The 19,671-nt window shown below is 43.1% G+C and overlaps 1 protein-coding gene across 3 annotated transcripts; it reads left to right on the top strand.

The window, feature by feature from the left end:
• Nucleotides 1-686: 686 nt before the first annotated feature.
• SERPINB9 (serpin family B member 9) lies at nucleotides 687-13,817 on the top strand. 3 transcript variants are annotated; one of them, XM_045551574.1, is made up of 7 exons: nucleotides 687-1,000; nucleotides 3,728-3,905; nucleotides 7,186-7,323; nucleotides 7,691-7,808; nucleotides 9,289-9,431; nucleotides 11,102-11,257; nucleotides 12,096-13,817. In XM_045551574.1, exons 2-7 carry the CDS (start codon nucleotides 3,738-3,740, stop codon nucleotides 12,495-12,497), a joined length of 1,125 nt encoding a protein of 374 aa, XP_045407530.1. In that variant the 5' UTR covers nucleotides 687-1,000; nucleotides 3,728-3,737; the 3' UTR covers nucleotides 12,498-13,817. The 3 variants fall into 3 exon arrangements, with proteins under 3 accessions (XP_045407530.1, XP_045407531.1, XP_045407532.1); XM_045551575.1 differs by lacking the exon at nucleotides 687-1,000 and adding an exon at nucleotides 1,283-1,420; XM_045551576.1 differs by lacking the exon at nucleotides 687-1,000 and adding an exon at nucleotides 2,319-2,492 and having other exon boundaries at nucleotides 3,222-3,905.
• Nucleotides 13,818-19,671: the final 5,854 nt, after the last annotated feature.

The following is a 19,671-nucleotide window of genomic DNA, read 5'->3' as shown; positions in this document are numbered from 1 at the left end:
AGGCAGTCACAAATCATCTTGTATGATTCAATTTACATGAAACGGTCACAAAAGGAAAATCCATGGAAACAAAATGGACTAGCAGTCCCCAGTGACTGGAAGGGGCAGAGGGAACAGAGAATAAGTGCTGATGGGTATCACATTTCTTTTTGAAGTGATGAAAATGTTCTGGAGTTAGATGCTGGTGACAGCTGTACAGCTTTACAGGTATACTAACAAGCACTGAATGGTGTGCTTTAGAAGGACAAATATTATGGTATGTGAAGTGTATCTTAATAAAGGTGTTATTTTAAAAAATAAGCTAGGCACCTAGGGTGCAAAATTTAAGGAGGCTCTGATTGTCAGGGTGGTGAAAATGCAGGGTTGGCACCTGAGAGTGTATCTGTCCTTAAAACTTTGTGGTTAGGCATCTGGCTGGCCTCACCCCGGCTCTGAGCCTCCTGAGAATGCATTAACTCTGGCTAACGTGGAACAGGAGGGGAAATGTGCTGAGGGACAAGGCTTCAGGGAAATGCTCCCCACTCCATAAAGTCTCTTGGTCTGTTCTCTTCCTCTGGACATCGTGGTGCCAACAAGAAATGCTTCCAATTGTTCCAGCCTGACGATGGCACAGTGAGGGGAAGGGATATGTGTGTGTGTTGGAGGGGGGCGGTGTCTCAGATGACGTCATGAAAGGCGGCACCAACTCCCTGAAGCGGTTTGTGCCTCTGAAACCCGGATAGAGGTCACCGTCTGGCTGGGTTCTGTCTCGGGCTGCTCACACCAGCACCGCGGCCCGCACACCCGGGTTGCAGAAGGGCTCGGGCACTGGGACTCAGGACGCCTGGGCTCTGTATCCGGGCCAGGACTAGGACTAACTAGCGGAGCAAATACTTCGGTGCTAACGGAATCCCTGCTGGACGTAGGACAAGAGGCGTGGAACGCAGACCCCGGGACCTTCCTGCCTGTGTGTCACTCTACCTTCGCTTCCCGGGAGCGGAAAGGACCGGCGGCGCTCCAGGTTCTGTCCCCTCTGCCCCTTTCCAGGCAGCTAAGCCCTGGGGCCCGCAGGCTTCCGGCCTGCTCTCTGCGCTGTCAGAGTCGGGACGCTTTCCCTTTCAGCATTCGGTGTCAGAGTCGTCCTGGCCCAGAGGGAGCGCGCCTCTGCCGACCCCGCGACCCGGGCGGTGGTCCCGTGTGCGCTCGTGGGTCTCAGCGGCGAGGCCGGGCGCGAGGGGACTGGGCGGCGGCGTCAGCGGGTTCGGGCCTGGCCTGGTCGCCCCTCCCCGGCGACCCCGAGCGCGCAGCGGACAGGAAGACTGAAAGTCCCGGGTTACAAAAGGCTTTAGAACCCCGCGGCGCGCAGTGAGGGGTCGGGTCCTGCGCCTCGGGGCGGCGTCCGGGCTCGGAGCGCGGCGACGGAGGCGAACGAAGGTGGCAGGTGGGGTGTCCCCGCGCAGGGCAGCGTTAGGACCCGCAGGCGGACGCTGAGGGACGGACCGAGGACGGGAGCCTTAGCTCGGCTCGGGCAGCTGTCTCGGAGCAGAAACGGCCTCTTTCCCGCGGTGGCTGGTGCCGGCGCAGCCGGGCTGTGCCTCGGGCCGGCCCCGGAGCGGTGCGGCGCGGTCCCCGCGAGCCCCGGGCGCTGTCCCTACCCGCTGCCCTCTCCCGGCCTCGGTCCTCGCCCTGCAGCCCCGTCCCCGCCTGCCGCCCCGTTTTCTCACCGCTCCTCTCTCCTCGGGGATCCGCAGAAGGACGTCCGTCCTACCTCTTCCCTGTCCTTTAAATCCCGTCTCGTGTCTCCTGTTCCAAATCCGAGCGCTCCTTACCCATCCTGTCGCTGGCTCTCAGGAGCGCGGCCAAACTGAGGGAGCCCTGCTTGTTCCCGGCCACCCTGCAAGGCCTAGAATGGACGGTGCCCCACACAGCCCTCGCTGCAGCGCCCAGTCTGGCGGGGGCCACACGCACTGGGACAACGGTCGCGCTGGGGAGGTGTCGCGTGGGAGGGGGCCGGGGCTGCGATTGCTAGTGGAGCTGGGAAGGGGAGTGGGATTAACCCGGCGGCGGAGGTGGGCCTTCTAAGAGGGATACGCAGTGTTTGCAAGGGCTGCGAGAGGACTTTGACAGGGGTCAGGGTGGCCAGAGCTGGAGACTGTGAGGGGGAGCGAGGCCTGGGCAGGGGCGGGCGCCTTGGCGAAGCCATTTCAATAAGGCGGCTTTGAGCCCATCCTTAGGGACAGGGGAGGTTCAGGGGAAGCGGTAAAAGGACCAAGACGCTGCTCTCCTCTCAGGATCCCGTGTGTGTGTCTGTGTGTGTGTGTGTGTCTCAGTGTCTGTGGCTGGGGTGGGGTGGGGGGAGCCGGTTCTGTTTATTGTCCCAAGGCTTCTCCAGTGGTTTGGTTTGCATTTTCGTGAGCACAGGCTGAATACAGTGGGGAGTGGCTGCAGGGAGACCAGAGGCTCTGGAGGGAGCCTGCAGGGTCCAGACGAGGCACAGGACCGGAACTGCACAGGTTGGAGAGAGACTTGGGGGCAGGAGGCCTTGGTGATGGGTGTGGGGGGACGAGGGAGAGATGGGAAGGAGTCAGGGAGGTCTCCCAGGGTCTCAGGGGAGCAGCTGGGCGAGTGAGGGTCTCATTACCAAGGACACTGGGAACTGTGGTCTGGGGTGGCGGCAGGTGTGCACTGGGTTTCAGGTAGGTGGCCAACAGACCTGCCCAGTTGCATTCACACTTGGCCTCCACTGGCTTCACAGCTACTGCCCCCTTGTTCTTGCTGGTTTTACTGCCTCACCTTTGACTGTTCTTGCTTGCCTTTCTGTTCTGGCATTCTACAGGGATGAGTCCCTTCCCCTCATGTGCAGTCTACTCTCATGGCTTTTGGTGGGACTAATGAGTAAAGCTCTCAAACCCACGTTTCTGAGTTAGCAAGAACATTGAAGACAAAACAGAACAAAGCAAAAAAACCCCACACAGTTGTCTCAGCCCAACTTCCAATGTTTGAAGGTCACATGATGTCCGGAGGATAGCGACGTTTGGGAACTCTGATTTGGGTTCTGGGATGTCAACAGATGTGGGCCTGGGGCTGGGCTTTTCTCCTGGGAAGTGAGGGTTCTCAGCAGGAGAGCAGACTGGCTCTCCCCCAGCTGTCACCCAGTGAGCAGCCATTGTGGGTGACAGACCCTGGCCTCAGAGCCATCTGTCTGAGTCTGATTCAGCATCTCAGTATCTTTTGTGTTTCAGCTGACAAACAGGCCACAGCCTGGTGTCCATTTGAAAATCTTGGGAGGACTCCTCATAAATGCAGGCAAGAATAAGCACAGTGTTTCCACGGCCAGGCTGGAGAACCTGGACATTTGTCACTCTGGGTTTCCTCCTCCTCTGGGAGGAGCTGGTCCTTACTGGAGAGGTTGGGAGTTTGCTGCTCCCAGCTGTGTCGTGTGTGTGTGTGTGTGTGTGTGTGTGTGTGTGTGTGTGTGTGTGTCTGGCAGGCAAGCCAGTGCTGTTGATATCCTTGAAGCTTTCCAGCTGGTTTGATTTGCTACGGTCACTACACTTAGCTAATTACCTTAAAATTTGGATTTCATTTTTGGATGGAGACCAACAGAAAATGGATTTTCCTCCAATTTGAAATATTTGTGAGCTTTGACATGAAAACAAAAAAGTACAATTCCAAAATTGCCGTGTACTGAGTCAGTAACACTCAGGGATGTGTTGAAGCAGCATCTCTCTCTGTTCTTGGATTCCAGGACCTGCGTCATGGAAACTCTCGATGAAGCAAATGGCACCTTTGCCATTAGCCTTTTAAAGATACTCTGTCAGGACAACCCTTCGCACAACGTGTTTTATTCTCCCATGAGCATCTCCGCTGCCCTGGCCATGGTCCTCCTGGGTGCAAAGGGAAACACTGCGGCCCAGATGGCCCAGGTAAGCTGGCCTGTTGCCCAGGAGGGGGACTGGCCTGCACCATGTGTCGATCACCAGCTTCACATTCATGCTCCAGAAGTGCTGAGGAAGGCAGGTGGCCGTGGTGCCTGAGTGTGCACACACCAGTTCGAGGGAGGTGGGACCGACTCGGAGAAGGTAGACGGGGAATTTACTCCACTGAGATTTTTTTCTTTTTTGCAGGGTGGAGAGTTCCCTCAGTTAATAACCTGGAAAAGACGGCCAAAATTTTGTCCTAGCATTTTGTTTAGGAAATGATACTGGAAATGATTTGAAACATAAGTTGCTAAGATCTCTTTTTTGGAGAGACTTTGTAAGGAATACCTGTTTCACTTCATTTCCAAACCCAGGCGCCTTCCTGGCTCAGCCAGGGCAGAAACAGAAATATGCAAAGGAGGGGTCAGAGGCACGCCCTTCCTGACAGGCACAGACCGTGAATGCTCTGTTAGCTCCGCTTACCCCACGTTCAGTGGACCTCTGGAAATGGTTCAGGCTCAGTCCCTGTCCTCAGGGGTTTCCAGAGAGGGTAGGAGACACCTGCTTGAGATGAAACCTAAAAGCTTGTGACATTGCTAAGCTTGGGCCCCTGAACACACCTTCATCGTAGGAGAGTTATTCATAGCGGCTTTTTGTTTCAATATGACTTTCTTTTCCCTTGAGGGCCATTTTCAATAATGATTACTCATTTTAATCAATTCCCAGCTCATTGTGTGAGAGAGTGAAGAGTTTATGTGTAGAGGGTGTCAACCTTAGTGACAAATGGAGAGAGGCTCTCTAAAGGAAAAGAAGTTTATTTGGGATACAGCATTGCGATGGGAATATGCATGCCACAGTAAGCTAGGTACATAGTCAGGGAGTTAAAGGAAAATAGATTTTTAAAGGAAAAAATGAGGAGGATTACATAATTGTTTTGAAATCATTATTCTTGGCTACAAAGAGCAATAACAAAGGTTATGCCAGTTGGAGGTTGGACAGGCAGTTCCTGGGCGGATGTCATTGAAGTATTTTTTTGTGTAAGGTTGTGATGGCCTTTGGGCAAAGTTGTGGTTTTTACAGTCTTTTGTGAAGTTTTGTTATCAGGCACACAAGTGTGAGAACCCTCTCTTCATGGCCTTCCCTAGCTCTGTGTGTCAGGGGATTTTTTTGTTGTTGTGTTAACATTTAGTGACACTATTTTGATTCTTTGGAGTTCTTTATGATTAAATATTTATGGTCTTTTTCTATGTTTTAGGCTAACTGATAAACCCTTACAGGGAGCTTTTTTTTTTTTTTTTTTTGAGAGCACCAAAATTGGTTGCTTTCTGAGGGCTGATATTGAGAGCCCTCCGCGCCCCCTAGATACTAAGGAAACACTCAACCTGCTGAGCACATTCTACTTGTAACCTCAAGAGAAGTTCTAATAGCAGCAGAAATGTTTTAACAAATCATTTGTCTAACTTGATTACTTCTGTAGAGAAAAGAAAATAATTTGTTTTTCCTTCATTATATAAGTGGTAAGAGCCATTTTTTAAAAAATACAAAATATCTTAAAAGATGAAAGTAGAAGAGAGGAAAGAAATCCCTGTGGCTCCCCCACGCAGAGACAATCACCCTGATGATATAAAGCATTTTCTTCCAATCCTAGTTCCTCCCTTTTGGCTTTAGGTTGTATACTTGGTGAGCATACTGTGTCTTTACTTCTATAAATGTTCTTTCAATTAATGTGAGGGTTCAACGAGACTATCCACCGTAAGTGCTCAACATATGTTAGCTATTAATAGGAACAGTGGCATTAAGTGAAATTGGTTTTAGCTTTCGTTTTTGTTCTATTTTTGACAGATTGTCCTACCACTAATCTATGAGCTTTATAAAATGAATTTAGTAGCTTTCTTTTTTCCCCTATGTTATAGAATAGTGTGTATTGCACAAGAAATATGAATTTCTTTAATACTAGAAAATATTAGAAACTGATTCTCTTAAAAGAGCATACCTTTTATGAAGTAGTTCTCCATTTTCTTGTTTCTTCATTGTCACTGGTATATTCATATTTTTGACTTTCGTTTGGTAATTTATAATACATACTTTGCTGAAAATAATTGTACATAGTTTCCATTATTTTAACATTTCCTTTGTATCCATTTCTGTAAGCTTTTTCATTTATAACTTTCCTTTGGGATGCTTTTTCTTATCTTTCTTACATTTGATGGATGGTTCTCTATTTCATGTGTATGTGTATTTTCTTTTAAAGAACAAGCTTTTGGATCCATTGACCCTTTTCTGTTTTTCCCTAAATTCCTTAGGGATTTTTCTGTGTCTTTTCGTACATCATGAGTTGAAAGTTTTATCATTTCATTATCTAGGTAATATTAAAAATAACTAATGCTATGTTTTTACTTATTTTTGGCCTAACCCTTTGGTCTAATATATATCACTTCTATTTTGATTATTTTGTAAATCATATAGTTATTATACTTAGAAGAATTATTAATTATTAATTATTTAGAAACATTATTTGTTTAGAAGAGCATTTTAGTTGTTACTTGGAAGAATTATTTATTTAGAAGTATTTTCAATAGTATTTAGAAGAGTGATTTCCATGTTATTGGTATTTTATTTAAAATATTATTGATTTCTAGTTACTATACTGAGGTCAGAGAATATAACCTGTATAATTTCTGTATTGATGGAGACTTTTCTTATGGCCTAATATATGATGGATTATTTTGAAATAGTAAAGTAAGATTTAAAAATATATACATATATTATCTTTCTAGTATAGGATTTTAATAACTATATTTTAGCCTAATTATTAATCATATTACTATTTTATACCCTTATTTTCTTTTGAGGAGTCCTATTATGATTGTATTTCTGCCCATTTTTGGTGCTTTTAACTGCATCTTTTAAAAAAAATTTTTTGGAGGTAAGTTTCCCTCTATTTAGATCACATTTTTGCTTCCCTTGGGAGGCAGGGTTTTATCATAGCCCTTTTCTGGACCTCTCTCACCCTTGTCATTTTTGCCTGTGACTCATCTTTAGACAAGAGAGAACATGCAGGCAGAATAGCCAGATCTGTTCCTCACCTGCTTTCTGTGTCCGCACTGTCCTCTCCGCCACCCTGACACTGTCGCTTCTCTAGGATGCATGAAGTACTCCATTAAAATAAAAACAGCCTTCTTTCAAAAGAAAATTTTGTCAAATATTTGAGAAAAGATCGTGCTTGCAATTTTTTTCTGAGACCAAAGCACTATATTCATAATTTTTGAATTATTTTTCTCAACAGGTGCTTTCTTTAAACACAGAGAAAGACATTCATCAGGGTTTCCAGTCACTTCTCACCGAAGTGAACAAGCCTGGCACCCAGTACTTGCTTAGAACAGCCAACAGGCTCTTTGGAGAGAAGACTTGTAAATTCCTTTCAGTAAGTGAATCAATAGAACAATAGAAGTTTGTATTCAAAATGCCTGGTGATATAGAGTCTGTGAGAAAGACTAGAGAAATTGAGAAATTCATGGTAAACTTTTTTTTAAAAGATCATAATTGTATAATTATATCTTGTATTATTTAAAATGTGACTATTCCTGAAATTCATTTCCTGTTATTCAGGGCTCAGTATGTACCTGCTTACAAAGTCTGATATTTTAACATTTAGTAGACTAAAATATCACTTTTTAAGAGATACATATGTTCTTTTTATTGAAGAAAAGGATAGAATATTTAGAGTTTTGGGAAGCTTGCTGACATCTTCTTTAGCAATGCAGCCTCGCTGAACACTTCTCTCCCTAAAGCCGTTTAAGGAATCCTGTCTTCAGTTCTATCACGCTGAAGTGAAGCAGCTTTCTTTTGTCAAGGCTGCAGAAGAGTCCAGGAGACACATCAACACTTGGGTCTCAAAAAAGACTGAAGGTCAGAATTACAAGTTATTCCACCCTCCTCCCCATCCCCACCCCCACCTCTTCCTCCTTCATCTCCTCCTCCTCTTCTTCCTCCCTTTCAGCTGCCCTCCCCGCCCCTCTGATCTCACTGGGTCTCCAGTGGTCAGAGTGCTGTTGGCTGGCTGGGTCTCATGGCATACTGAACCTTGGTGGACTCATAAAAGTTCTGATCAGATACTCAGATTTTCAACAACAGAGATTTAATTTTGTCTATTCTGCCAGGACCAGAGAGTGGCTGATACAAAGGTCAAAAGAAACTGAAGCCAGATTTCCAGTTTAATAACTTACATTAAAACACACTTCACTGTCCTGTAACGTTCACATGTTGTGTGACTTCATCATCCCTGTGAGAAGGAAACTGATGGACATGCACTCGGGCTCCCTCTTCCTAGATTCTGTGGGGACCTCATCACTACCACCTTTACCCGTTAAGGTTGCTTCTGCCTCCTTCATAGCTTCCATTCCAGCTCCCTGAATTAGACTTCATACCTAGCTTGATCGGTCAACTACAGACCCTCTCTCAGGGCTGATCAGTTCCACAGACTGAAAGAAAACACCCTCTATTTGGGGTTGAAACTTATTTATTTCTATTTCAAACAGTGACATGTTCTTACCTTCACCCCCAAGATGAAGGACAGTCTGATGTTTGAACCATTCAGACTCTTTTGCACCAGTTATGCTTAGTGCCACTAGGAATATTTCTGTTAATAAATGAGATAGTAAAGAGTGAGAGGTAGTCTTCCTTTAAAGATTTAGCAATTATTTCCCTCATTTCAACTTGTAATCTTTAGCACTCATGCCTTCTTGAGACAGTGAATTAGCAGGGATGCTCTTAGTTTGTTGGAAAGGTAGCACTTGATCTCTAGAGGAAGAAGTGGGTATCTTCACTTGCCCACATTCTCTTTTGCAGAGATGCCTTGTGCTTTGTTTAGATGATACAATACTAATATCTCTTCCAGCGCTTCCAGAAACTCTGTATGTGTCCACTGCCAACTTTCTCCCCTTTGAGCCATAGATTCTGGCTACCTCTGACTTGTCCATGTGTAGTCATAGTATGTTAGAACTGGGCGTGACCACGGAGGGTTAGATCAAACCTCCATTTAATCGTGTGAGATAAATCACACCCCTCCAACCCATCTCTCTTATCCTGCTTGTCTTGTTCTCTCCATCCTGGTGTAGTTTTTCTATCCTCTCTGGTTTCCTTGAGTGACTTAGGAGTCTTTCACCATCCTCAGCTTGGTGGGTGTTCCCAAGGTGTCAGTAATCATGAATACCACTTGTATGTGTTGTTTTTTATTTCTGTACATAACAACCCAAGCTCAGCAAACTTGAAAACAGGATGTTTGATTCTCGACTAATAATCTAGGATCTGCCAATACATTGTATCACAGTTTATTAATCAGATTTTTATTAAAAAAACAACTGAATGTAGTCTCTACTTTTCTTGAAAGGTAAAATTGAAGAGTTGTTGCCGGGTAACTCAATTGATGCACAGACCAGGCTGGTTCTTGTCAACGCCATCTACTTCAAAGGAAGGTGGAACGAGCAGTTTGACAAGACATGCACCAGGGAAATGCCTTTTAAAATAAACCAGGTAGGGGGAAGCTTTAAAAAATCATGCTAGTTTGATAAAGAAATTAAATGGAAAAGTTTAACTTTGTAAGTGCATAAATGACTGGTTAAAAATAATTTGAAACTTAACATATTTCTGAATGAATTTTTACACTCAGTAGAAAAAATTGAAAGAATAAAAGATATTTGCTGCCTATAATTTTTTGCATTTCATCACTGCTCTTACTGCCTCTGGTAATTTCTCAGAAACCATTGCTGATACCTAGTTCTGGAAACTAAAGAGTCTCCTTTAAGCTCAAGTTACTTGGCCAGAAAGCAAAGAAACAGTCACTGAGGTGGTGTGATATGTGGGGTGGGGAGGGTAGAGGGAGAGAATGTGAAGATACATTTCTTTCTTTTTTTTTTTTTTTTTTGAGACAGAGTCTTACTCTGTTGCCTGGGCTAGAGTGCCGTGGCGTCAGCCCAGCTCAGAGCTACCTCAAACTCCTGGGCTCAAGCAATCCTTCTGCCTCAGCCTCCCAAGTAGCTGGGACTACAGGCATGCGCCACCATGCCTGGCCAATTTTTTCTATATATATATTTTTAGCTGTCCATATAGTTTCTTTCTATTTTTAGTAGAGACGGGGTCTCGCTCTTGCTCAGGCTGGTCTTGAACTCCTGAGCTCACACAATCCACCCGCCTCGGCCTCCCAAGTGTTAGGATTACAGGCGTGAGCCACCGCGCCCGGCCTGAAGATACATTTCTTTATTCAGTTTTCTAAAAAATTAAAATTATTAATTTCAATTGTTAATTAAATTATTATCATTAATTCAGTACTTACAGGTGTCTAATAACAAAACTGAGTGACAAAGACCTTCGTCTTGACATCAAAGTAAAACTTCAATTAAGCCAAGCATTAGAATAGTTTCCCAAATCCTCCAGCCTCTAAAAAAAAAATACCATTTTAATGCAATTAGAAAACTTGTACAAGTAACAACCTTCCCCCCCTTTTTAATAAGGTGTACTTTAGATAACTTTTAACAGAATCAATTCTCCAGTTGCAAAGGTAGGGTGAGAAGTAAATTTTTTCTAACACTGATTTTGTAACTATTTTAATTTGTATGATAGATGGTCTATATCAATTTTTAAAAATTAATTTAATAAATGTACTACTTCAATTAACTTCTGCAATCATGTACTCTTCTGTATTTTTTAAAAATTATTTCCTTAGAGTATCAGAATTGAAACAATGGGGTTAAAATACATGAAGATATATGTGGTCCTTTATTCTGTCTGAGGGGATGTATCCATCTATACTACCAGTCCCACAACTGGGAAACTATAAATTTCATCCCAATTTATACAATTTTTCTAATTAAATAAAAATAATTTACTTTTTAATTTCAAATTGTTTTCTTTAGATATATTTGTTGAGCATATTTTAAATGAGGTAAATCTGCCCTCTTCCTCTGGAAATCCAGGTCACATTTTATTTTGTTGCATGAACCTTTCCCAAGCTAGCACTGTGTCTGCTTACAGTGAAGTCTTGGTGCTAGAAGGAGCTGGTGACATTTCTGTGTTAACTGCCGCACGAATGCGGTTTCCATCACGCGGGCTGTGGACACCCCTGGGGGCAACTGGCGCTCCTTGGGGAGCTCTCACCGCCTCTTTCGATGACGTGCTTTAACTCGTGGCCTGTGCGTCCCCATCAGGAGGAGCAGAGGCCGGTGCAGATGATGTTCCAGGAGGCCACGTTTAAGACGGCCCGCGTGAGCGAGGTGCGCGCGCAGGTGCTGGAGCTGCCCTACGCGGGCGGGGAGCTGAGCCTGCTGGTGCTGCTGCCCGACGACGGCGTGGAGCTGGGCTGGGTGAGGCCGCCGGCTTTGGGATCGAACTTGCGCTCCAGACCGACCTCTCCCAGTGTTATCTGCGTGACCTGCGAAATCATTCACCTCGACTTCTGGTTTCTCAGCGCTAGCATGGGGGTCTGGCAAACAGCAAAGTCCATAATGTGACCCGTTACTGTGATCATTATTATTAGCATTACACTTTAAGATCTAAAAAAAAATCTCTAATCTGAAATGGAGAATGAGAAAGTCTTGACTTTGGACTTAGCACGGCTGGGAGGGGCGGATGGTGGCCCCAGGTGTGGTGTGAAGCCCAGGCTCTACCCTCCTGGCTTCCTGCCCGCGTGGATCCCCAGGGTGAGAGTCCCCATCCCCCAAATGGCAGGCAGTGCAGCGGGACCTACTCTGTCCACCTCCCTAACTGTGACCTCTCTTCTCCAGAAACCACAGCAAAATCTCCCCTGGGGCAGATTCCCCTCCTGGGGTGACTCTCGACAAGAGCCCTTTCTTTTCTAATCTTTTTCCCTACCAGCAATGGTTTATTGTCTTCAAGAATAAGCATAGTCTAAAAGAAAAAAAGCATAGTCATCTGGGCATTGACATTTGTCAGAATAAAAGATGTCTTGGAAGTTGTTGGGTAAGACGAGGACAGTCACAGACTTCCCCCCTCTAGGCTGCCTGGTGTCCCCCTGCTTCTGGAGGAAGCTGTGTGTGGAATAGCACATGGGACAAGAAGGAGAGCTGGCCAGCTCCCTGGCAGATATGTGACCAGTCAACACCCATCCGCCTGGGGAGGAAGGGCAGTGCACGTGGGTGTGCCCTGCAGTCTGAATCTTAAAGTCTGATTCTGGTCTTTCAGGTGGAAAAAAATCTCACTTTTGAGAAATTCACAGCCTGGACCAAGCCAGACGCAATGGAGAGTACTGAAGTTGAAGTTTTCCTTCCAAAATTTAAACTACAAGAGTATTACAACATGGAATCTGTGCTTCAGCGCTTGGGAATGGTAGATGTCTTTCAACAGGGCAAGGCTGACTTGGCAATGTCGGTGGAGAGAGACCTGTGTCTGTCTAAGTTTGTGCACAAGAGTTTCGTGGAGGTGAATGAAGAAGGCACAGAGGCCGCGGCAGCCTCGGCCATGCTGGTCGTAGAGTGTTGCATGGAATCCGGACCGCGGTTCTGCGCTGACCACCCCTTCCTTTTCTTCATTCGCCACAACAAAGCCAACTGCCTTCTGTTCTGTGGCAGGTTCTCATCTCCATAAGGGGTGTGCACTCCATAAGGGGCGCACTTGCTGTGCACACGAGGGCTTTCCTCTCTGAGTGTCCCCAGGTCCCCTCTACAGCTCCATGAGGATGGGCCTAGAAAGCTGAGTGCAAATGTGAGGGCAGAGTCCTCACTGTCTGACTGCATGCTCCACACTGCGTGTGCGCGGACTGCTCATTTATGCCTCTTCGCCATGGTCTTGGAGTAATAGAACAGACCTTACTGCACTCTAAGTGGCACGCAGGGTGGGACTATAGATAGTCTGTATTTAGGATGGATCCCAAATAGCAGAGGATGACATGCAAAGTTTTTCTAGAATTCCACTTGCAATTCATTCCTGGTACCTCAAAACTTGTTGCATACTTGTTTTAAACTGACTGTCTCAACAGCTACAGATGCTGCTAGATAGTACTACTATTTTATAGTTTTCCTGGTGCGTGGACTTTTAAAAAAATTTCTTTAATGCACATTTATATTTTATCTTTGTTTGACTTTTACCAATCACCAAGTATGCGCCAAACACTGCATTAGGCACTTGGGGATGCAAAGGGGAAAAAGTCATGGTCTTTTGACACCTGGTCTTTAATGTCTGTGTCCAACTTATACAGCTTTTACAATAACCAGATTGGACTAGTTAATGTCTTTAAACTTATCCTTTCAGGGATCACAACTTTCTTCATGTTATGGTATTTCTCCACCTCTAACAGTGAAAATTCCTTTCAAATCTTAAAGCTCATTTCACATGCCTTATTTAAGAAATTTTTCATTTTCTCCATAACCAGATGCACATCTTTGAATTCTCCTTGCCCACAGAGGGCCCTTCTCTCACGGCAGTAGCTTTATTTATTAATTTTTCTGTGTACTTAGGAAAGTCCTCTCACGAGGCCATATGTTCACCAAGCGTTGGGACTACATAGTCCCACTGTATATAGTCCCACTCTGTGTGCCACTTACAGCACAGTAATAAGTAAGTTGATCAGATATGAGCCATGTTACTTTTTTTTAGTAATTAAATATTACTGACTTTACTGTTTTTCTTTTTCAAAATCTTTTTTATTGAAGTGAAATTCATATAACATTAAATTAACCATTTTAAAGTAAACAGTTCCATGACATTTAGTATGTTAACAATGTTGTGCAGCCACCACCTTTGTCTAGTTCCAAAAAATTTTTGATCACCCCAAAAAGAAAGCCTGTACCCATCAAGCAGTCACTCCCTGTTCCCCCCTCCCTCCAGCTCCAGTAATCACCAGTCTGCTTCATTGTCTCTGTGGACGTCCCGATTGTGGGTAGTTCATATAAATTGAATCATATATAACCTTTTGTGTCTGGCTGCTTTCATTTAGCTTCAGTTTTTGTGGTTCATTTAGGTTGTAGCTTGTATCAGTACTTCATTCCCTTTTACGGCTAAATAATTTTCTGTTATGTGGATGTGGCACAAATTGTTTATCTACTCGTCTATCGATGGGCATTTGGATTGTTTTTGCCTTTTGGCTATTGTGATAGTGCTACTATAAACATCCATGTACATGTATTTGTCTGAATACCTGTCTTCTATCTTTTGGGTATATATCTAGAAGTGGAATTGCTGGGTCATATGGTAATTCTATGTTTAACTTTTTGAGGAACAGCCAAACTGTTTCCCACAATTGCTGAACCATCTTACATTCTTACCAGCAATGTGTGAGAGTTCCAATTTCTCTCCATATCCTCACCAATACTTATTATTTTTCTTTTCTTTTTTTTAAAAAAAAATATTATGGCCATCCTAGTAATTGTACAGTAGTATCTCATTGTGTTTTTTACTAGCATTTCCTATGCAGGAGTTAGAAAGTACGATACAAACCAGATGAGACATCCAATCTCACGGACAGTTGATGCTGAGTGAAAAAAGACATGGCAGTGGGCACACAGTCAGCACCTTTTATGTAAATGATGAACATCTGCAACATTATGTATTATACAAAGATACACACCAGTTGCATTCTTTTATTATTGGTGAAAGCTTTTTCATGTGTTCATTGGTTTTTGAATTTCCTCTTCTATGAATTGTCCACACACCTACTTTTCTGTTTGGTGGTTCATTTTATTAATTTTTACATATCTCTTTGCCTATTAAGGATATTATTCCCCTCTCTGTTACATTTTTTACTCATTCTGTTACTGGCTTTTAAATTTTGTTATGATGTTTTGTTAGTATATGGGTTTTTTTCCTCCCCTTTAGTCAAATCTAGGTTTTCGCTTTGTGATTTCTGATACTGCTTTCATTCTTAGAAGTACTTTCCCATTGAGAAACTAGTTAAATCATCAGTTATTTTTTATTCTAAACTTTTATTTTCTTAAATGATTTAACTATTTCATCCATGTGAAATTTGTTTTTGCATTATTGACATTCAGGAGAAAACATAATTTGGTTTATTTACAAATGGCCAATTTTTGGATATTATTTGTAAAATAATATGTTTTCCCCAGGGTTCATACCTATTTTTTCCTCTTTATTCTTTCAGATGAACTTTAGAATAATTTTTAAATGCCAAAAATTTTTTTAACTGGGATTTTTTTGTTGGAGGAGGGGTTAGCGTGACATAAAGCAAAAAATTACTTGGGTAAATTGATCTATTTACAATGTTTAGTTTTCTCATTCAGGAAAATGAGAGTAGTCTCCATTTATTCAAATCCTTTTAAGTATATTTTTATTAAAACATCTTTTAAATATTTTTTTGTAAACCCCACACAGTTTCTGTTTTTCTCAGTACGGTTATTTCTAAATTTTATTGTCATTGTAACAATTGTAACCAAGATCATTTCCCCCTCCCTCGTTATGGTAGCATATAAGGAAACCTCTGAAATTTATGTATTTATCTCTTGTATGACCAATTTGGTGTACTCTTTTAGTAGCTTAAAAGTTTTCAGTAAATTCTCTTGGGTTTTTTGCTATATGGTTACATGATAGGCAAATGATCTTAGATATGTAACTATCTGTACAAATAAGAGAGAACATCCTTCTAATTACTACACCTCTTGTTTCTGTTTTCTGTTTCTTTTTCTGTTTTATCTTTGTCCTTTTTGCATTACCAGGCATTCTGAGACAGGGTGTGCGATCAGGATGGGTACTCCTGTGCTGCTGTTTGCTGTAATTTAGGTTGCCAATATCCAGTATTGGTGTGCACATGAGAAAATGAGCACTCTGACACTGTGTGGGAGTGTGGATTAAGGCTTTTGGGGGGAATTGATCAGAGTCTTTCAATTTTAAGTGAACATTCCTTTTGGACTGGTGTTTGCACTTTTAAGTGTCTGATCTACAGAAATATTTGTATACATGCTTAGGTATATTCCAAGTTTTTCTCTGCGGCATTTAAAAAATATATAAATATAATATATAATAATATAAAACATAAGGCAGTCATACAGAGTTATTTTTATTTTTTTATAATAATGGTAAAATACATAAAATTTACCATCTTAACCATTTCTAAGTGTACAGTTAGCATTGTTTTTGAATAGCAAAAAAGGAAAGGAAAGGAAGAAGGAAGGAAAGAAGGCAGGGAGGGAGGGAGAGAGAGAAAAAAAGAAAATGAAGAAGAATTAGTTCAGTTTTATTTTTCCCTCAGTAGAAGAAAAAATTAATTTATATCATGGAACACTAACTATGCAGAAGTTTTTAAAAAAATTTATGCCTACATATACTTCTGTAAAAGATCATAAAAACAAATTAAGTGAAAAATGTAACTTGGAATACAATGTGTATAATGTGATCTCATCCATGTGTACAAAAGCCTGTATATGTAAATTTATGCATGCAAATCCCTGGGGAAAGGTTTAAAAAGGGTACACCCTTCACTGCTAACAGAGGTTATCTCAGGCATACATTTGGGGAAGGGGATGTAGGGGAAAACTTCCATTTTTTTGGTATGTTTCTGTAACATTTAAATTTTTAACAAGGAAAATCTAATTCTGTAATCTGCACATAATTTAAAGAAAGAGGAATTCCAGGATACAACCATATGTATAATACTGAGTGGCACAGTATTGAAATTGAAATAAAATTCATATAAACAGTTTTTCAAAATTTTTTTTATCCTTGGTATTTAAAAGAGTTTTTAATGACAATGGTAGTTGAACATTGACCTTCCTTTTTTTTGCAAGGTAGGCTTATTTCTATCTTTTTCTATGTTTAAGAAGCATCTTTATTTTCTGTTTTGTGAACTGACTTCAAATAATTTGGCCATATTTTTTCTCTAGGGTTGTAGGTCTATTATGTGTGGATGAGTAGGAGCATTTTATATATTAAAGAAAGTCAATCAATTATGGAGGCACTCGCCTGTAGTCCCAGCTACTCCGGAGCTGAGGCAGGAGAATTCCTTGAAGCCAGGAGTTTGGGGCTTTAGTATGCTATGGTAGCACTTGTGAATAGCTACTGCACTCCAGCCTGGACAACATAGCAAGACCCCAGCTCTAAAAAGAAAAAAGAAAATCTCCATTTGTCTATGAAATGAATTATAAATATGTTCCTAGTTTGATTAATATTTACCTTATTTATGGTGTTTTCACCATGTAAAATTAAGAGTTTTATGCATTCAAATTTATCAATCTTTTAAATTCCAGGTTTTGTGAATGCTTATTCCTCACTCAGACAACTCTAATGTGGTTTGTGCTTCACATTGCATTAAATGGTCACCGACACCCCACCCTCCTTGTTCCTAAATTCAATAAGAACTGATTTCTCAGCCATATTTGACACTGTTGGAGACTTCTTCCTCAGAATATGTTTTGCCTTGGGTCCTGCCTGATCTTACCCCTTCCTGGCCTCTCTTGCTCAGTTTCATTGTCTCACTCTTTCCCCTGTACATTCTTTAAATGTTGCTGTCTCTTGCAGGGCTGGCCTCGGTCGGCACCCAAGCTGGCCCTGTTCCTACAGTGGCCTGCCTGCCAGCCAGAGCTGATGAACTTCAGGTCCGGCTGTTCAGCTCGGATCTCCCTCTTGAGCTCCAGACCCACTTCCCTAGTTGCCCACTCCAGCCCTCCAAGTACCCAAGAACCTCTCTCTCAACATACCTATCCAAAGCTAAGATCACTGTCCACCTTCCCAACCCCCCTTTCATTTTCAGCTTTAGGACTGGATTCACCAAAGCAGGAATCAAATTCACCTCATCAACTCTGCATACTGGGCACCTAGCCCTGGTCTGGTACTCTTTATGAGTTATCAGTTGCATTAAACTGAAAGGCAAGAAAATCCACAAAGTTATCCAAGCTTGACAACAGGACACCTTCTTCCTTTTGTCCCTTCATCATGTAAATTTTGATGCTGCCTACAGGCTACCTACAGGAACCACTCAACTGATTCCAGCAGAAGCACCCTCACTTGTCTTCCTTCTTTTTGCCTCCTCCAACCCATTCTCTCCACATTTCTGGCAGAGCAGTCTTTCCTAAAAGTACATCTGGGTAATGCTAGCTGCTGCAACATAAACCCACAGTTTCAGTAGCTTAACATAATAGAAACCTATTTCTTGCTCACATAAAGTCAAAAATGGTTGTTCTAAGTGGTGATTCAGAGACCTTGGATCTTTGCACATGGAGTACCGCCTTCTAAGGATGCTTCAGAAGAAAGAACCTGAAAGGCTGTGCATGGAGATGGCCCACATTACATCTTCCTGCATGCCACTGGCAAGACCCCAGTCTGAGGGCCACACCTGACTGCAAGGAGCCTAGACATGTGGTCCAGCTGCATGCCCGGGGAGGAGAGGACATGGGTCTTGTGATCAGCTCTGGTAGTTTCCCATTGCTTTGACGACAAAGATTAAACTCCTCTCTTTATAAGAGCTAACAAGGCACTTACTGATTTAACTCCCTCCCCTCTCCCTTCATTGCCATTACTCCATAGCAACCCTCAACTCCAGCCTACTGAACTATTTGGAATGTCCTGACTATTCTCAGGTATTCTATACCTCTGGAGCTTTACACTTTCCACCTTCTACCTACAAGCCCCTTCCTTTTGTAAAAGAAAATAAAAATCTCAGGACCACCTCCTCCCTGCCAACTCCTTATGTAAAAGGGAAGTCCAAGCCTGGGGGCTGAGTCATGCAACACCGGCTTTCAAATGAATCGCTGAACAAAAGGGAGATGTTGCTGGTTAAGGGGGCCACCAGGCTGGATCATCAAACACAGGGCTGGGGAACTTGTATGAGGTTGTAAAGAGGGAGGGAGGTGTCAGCTTTGAAGTCATCACATGTAGAGGTGGGGTTCTGTTGGCGGCTGCGGGCTTGGCCGTCATGCTTCTTTATGCATCACATGTATCATTAGCATGTTAAATCTTCACCCCTGGCTGTGATTTTTAGCATTAAAATGAGATTATAATGAGGGGAAAGTGAGGGTGAGGTCAGTATGGGAGTCTGTTTGGCTTGTGGTTAGAAGTGGAAAGATGTGGGTTCTTTGCAGCCAGGGTCCTCATCAGCTGGTGTCAGCATCGTGCTTCAGTGGTCTTGGAAGACCTTACTCAAGAGACAGACGGTTTGGCCCCTCCTTATACATGTATGGGCTGATCCAGTAGCTAGGAGGTCATTTGTTTTTTGCTTTTCCACAGCTAATTAGGCTGGGTCATGCTGCCCCCATGGTGCCTCCCTTGGTCAGCACTACCCCAGACTGTCTCCTAGGGGCCCTCGAGGTATCCAGGCAACACACAAATGTCAGGGTGGCAGAAAGGACAGAGGATGAGATCTTTAATTTTTATGTTGTTTTGTGTTTTTACCAGGATTTCCATGACTATTTCTACCATATATAAATTGGTAAGTTATTTAGTAAAGAAAAGTACTTAATTATTCTGGGAGACAAAAGCTTTAGAGCAATAGTTACCAGCAAATGAATTTTTCTTTAGTTATCTCTATACTTAGCTATAAAACAGTCACAGGCCTCATAGCTCAGGGCATAGCAGCCAAAGAATCACTGGTATTCGAGGGAGTTTCCTCCAGTTCAATTTAGTTTAATAAACGTACAAATGATGACTTTGACCTAGACACTGAGGATACAAAGACAGGAAAAAAAAATTCTGCCCCATAAGACCTTTGGCTCCCATGGCAACTGGATGTCAGTGGATGGAACCACCTCTCTTCCCTGGGGGAGCTGAGAGGAGCCTCCTGGGGAGGAGGGAATGCAGTAGGGCCTTTCTCCTAAGGGGT

This window comes from Lemur catta, chromosome 5 (assembly GCF_020740605.2).
Source record: "Lemur catta isolate mLemCat1 chromosome 5, mLemCat1.pri, whole genome shotgun sequence".
Classification (NCBI taxonomy): Eukaryota; Metazoa; Chordata; class Mammalia; order Primates; family Lemuridae; genus Lemur; species Lemur catta.
This window is presented reverse-complemented; position numbering and strand designations above follow the sequence as displayed.

What these genes read in the sequence shown, in the direction of transcription:
- SERPINB9 (XM_045551574.1), top strand. Translation starts at nt 3,738, where the DNA reads ATGGAAACTCTCGATGAAGCAAATGGCACCTTTGCCATTAGCCTTTTA. An exon ending in TGCCTTTTAAAATAAACCAG is followed by an intron (nt 9,432 to 11,101) that starts GTAGGGGGAAGC and finishes CGTCCCCATCAG; the next exon opens with GAGGAGCAGAGGCCGGTGCA. An exon ending in ACGGCGTGGAGCTGGGCTGG is followed by an intron (nt 11,258 to 12,095) that starts GTGAGGCCGCCG and finishes CTGGTCTTTCAG; the next exon opens with GTGGAAAAAAATCTCACTTT.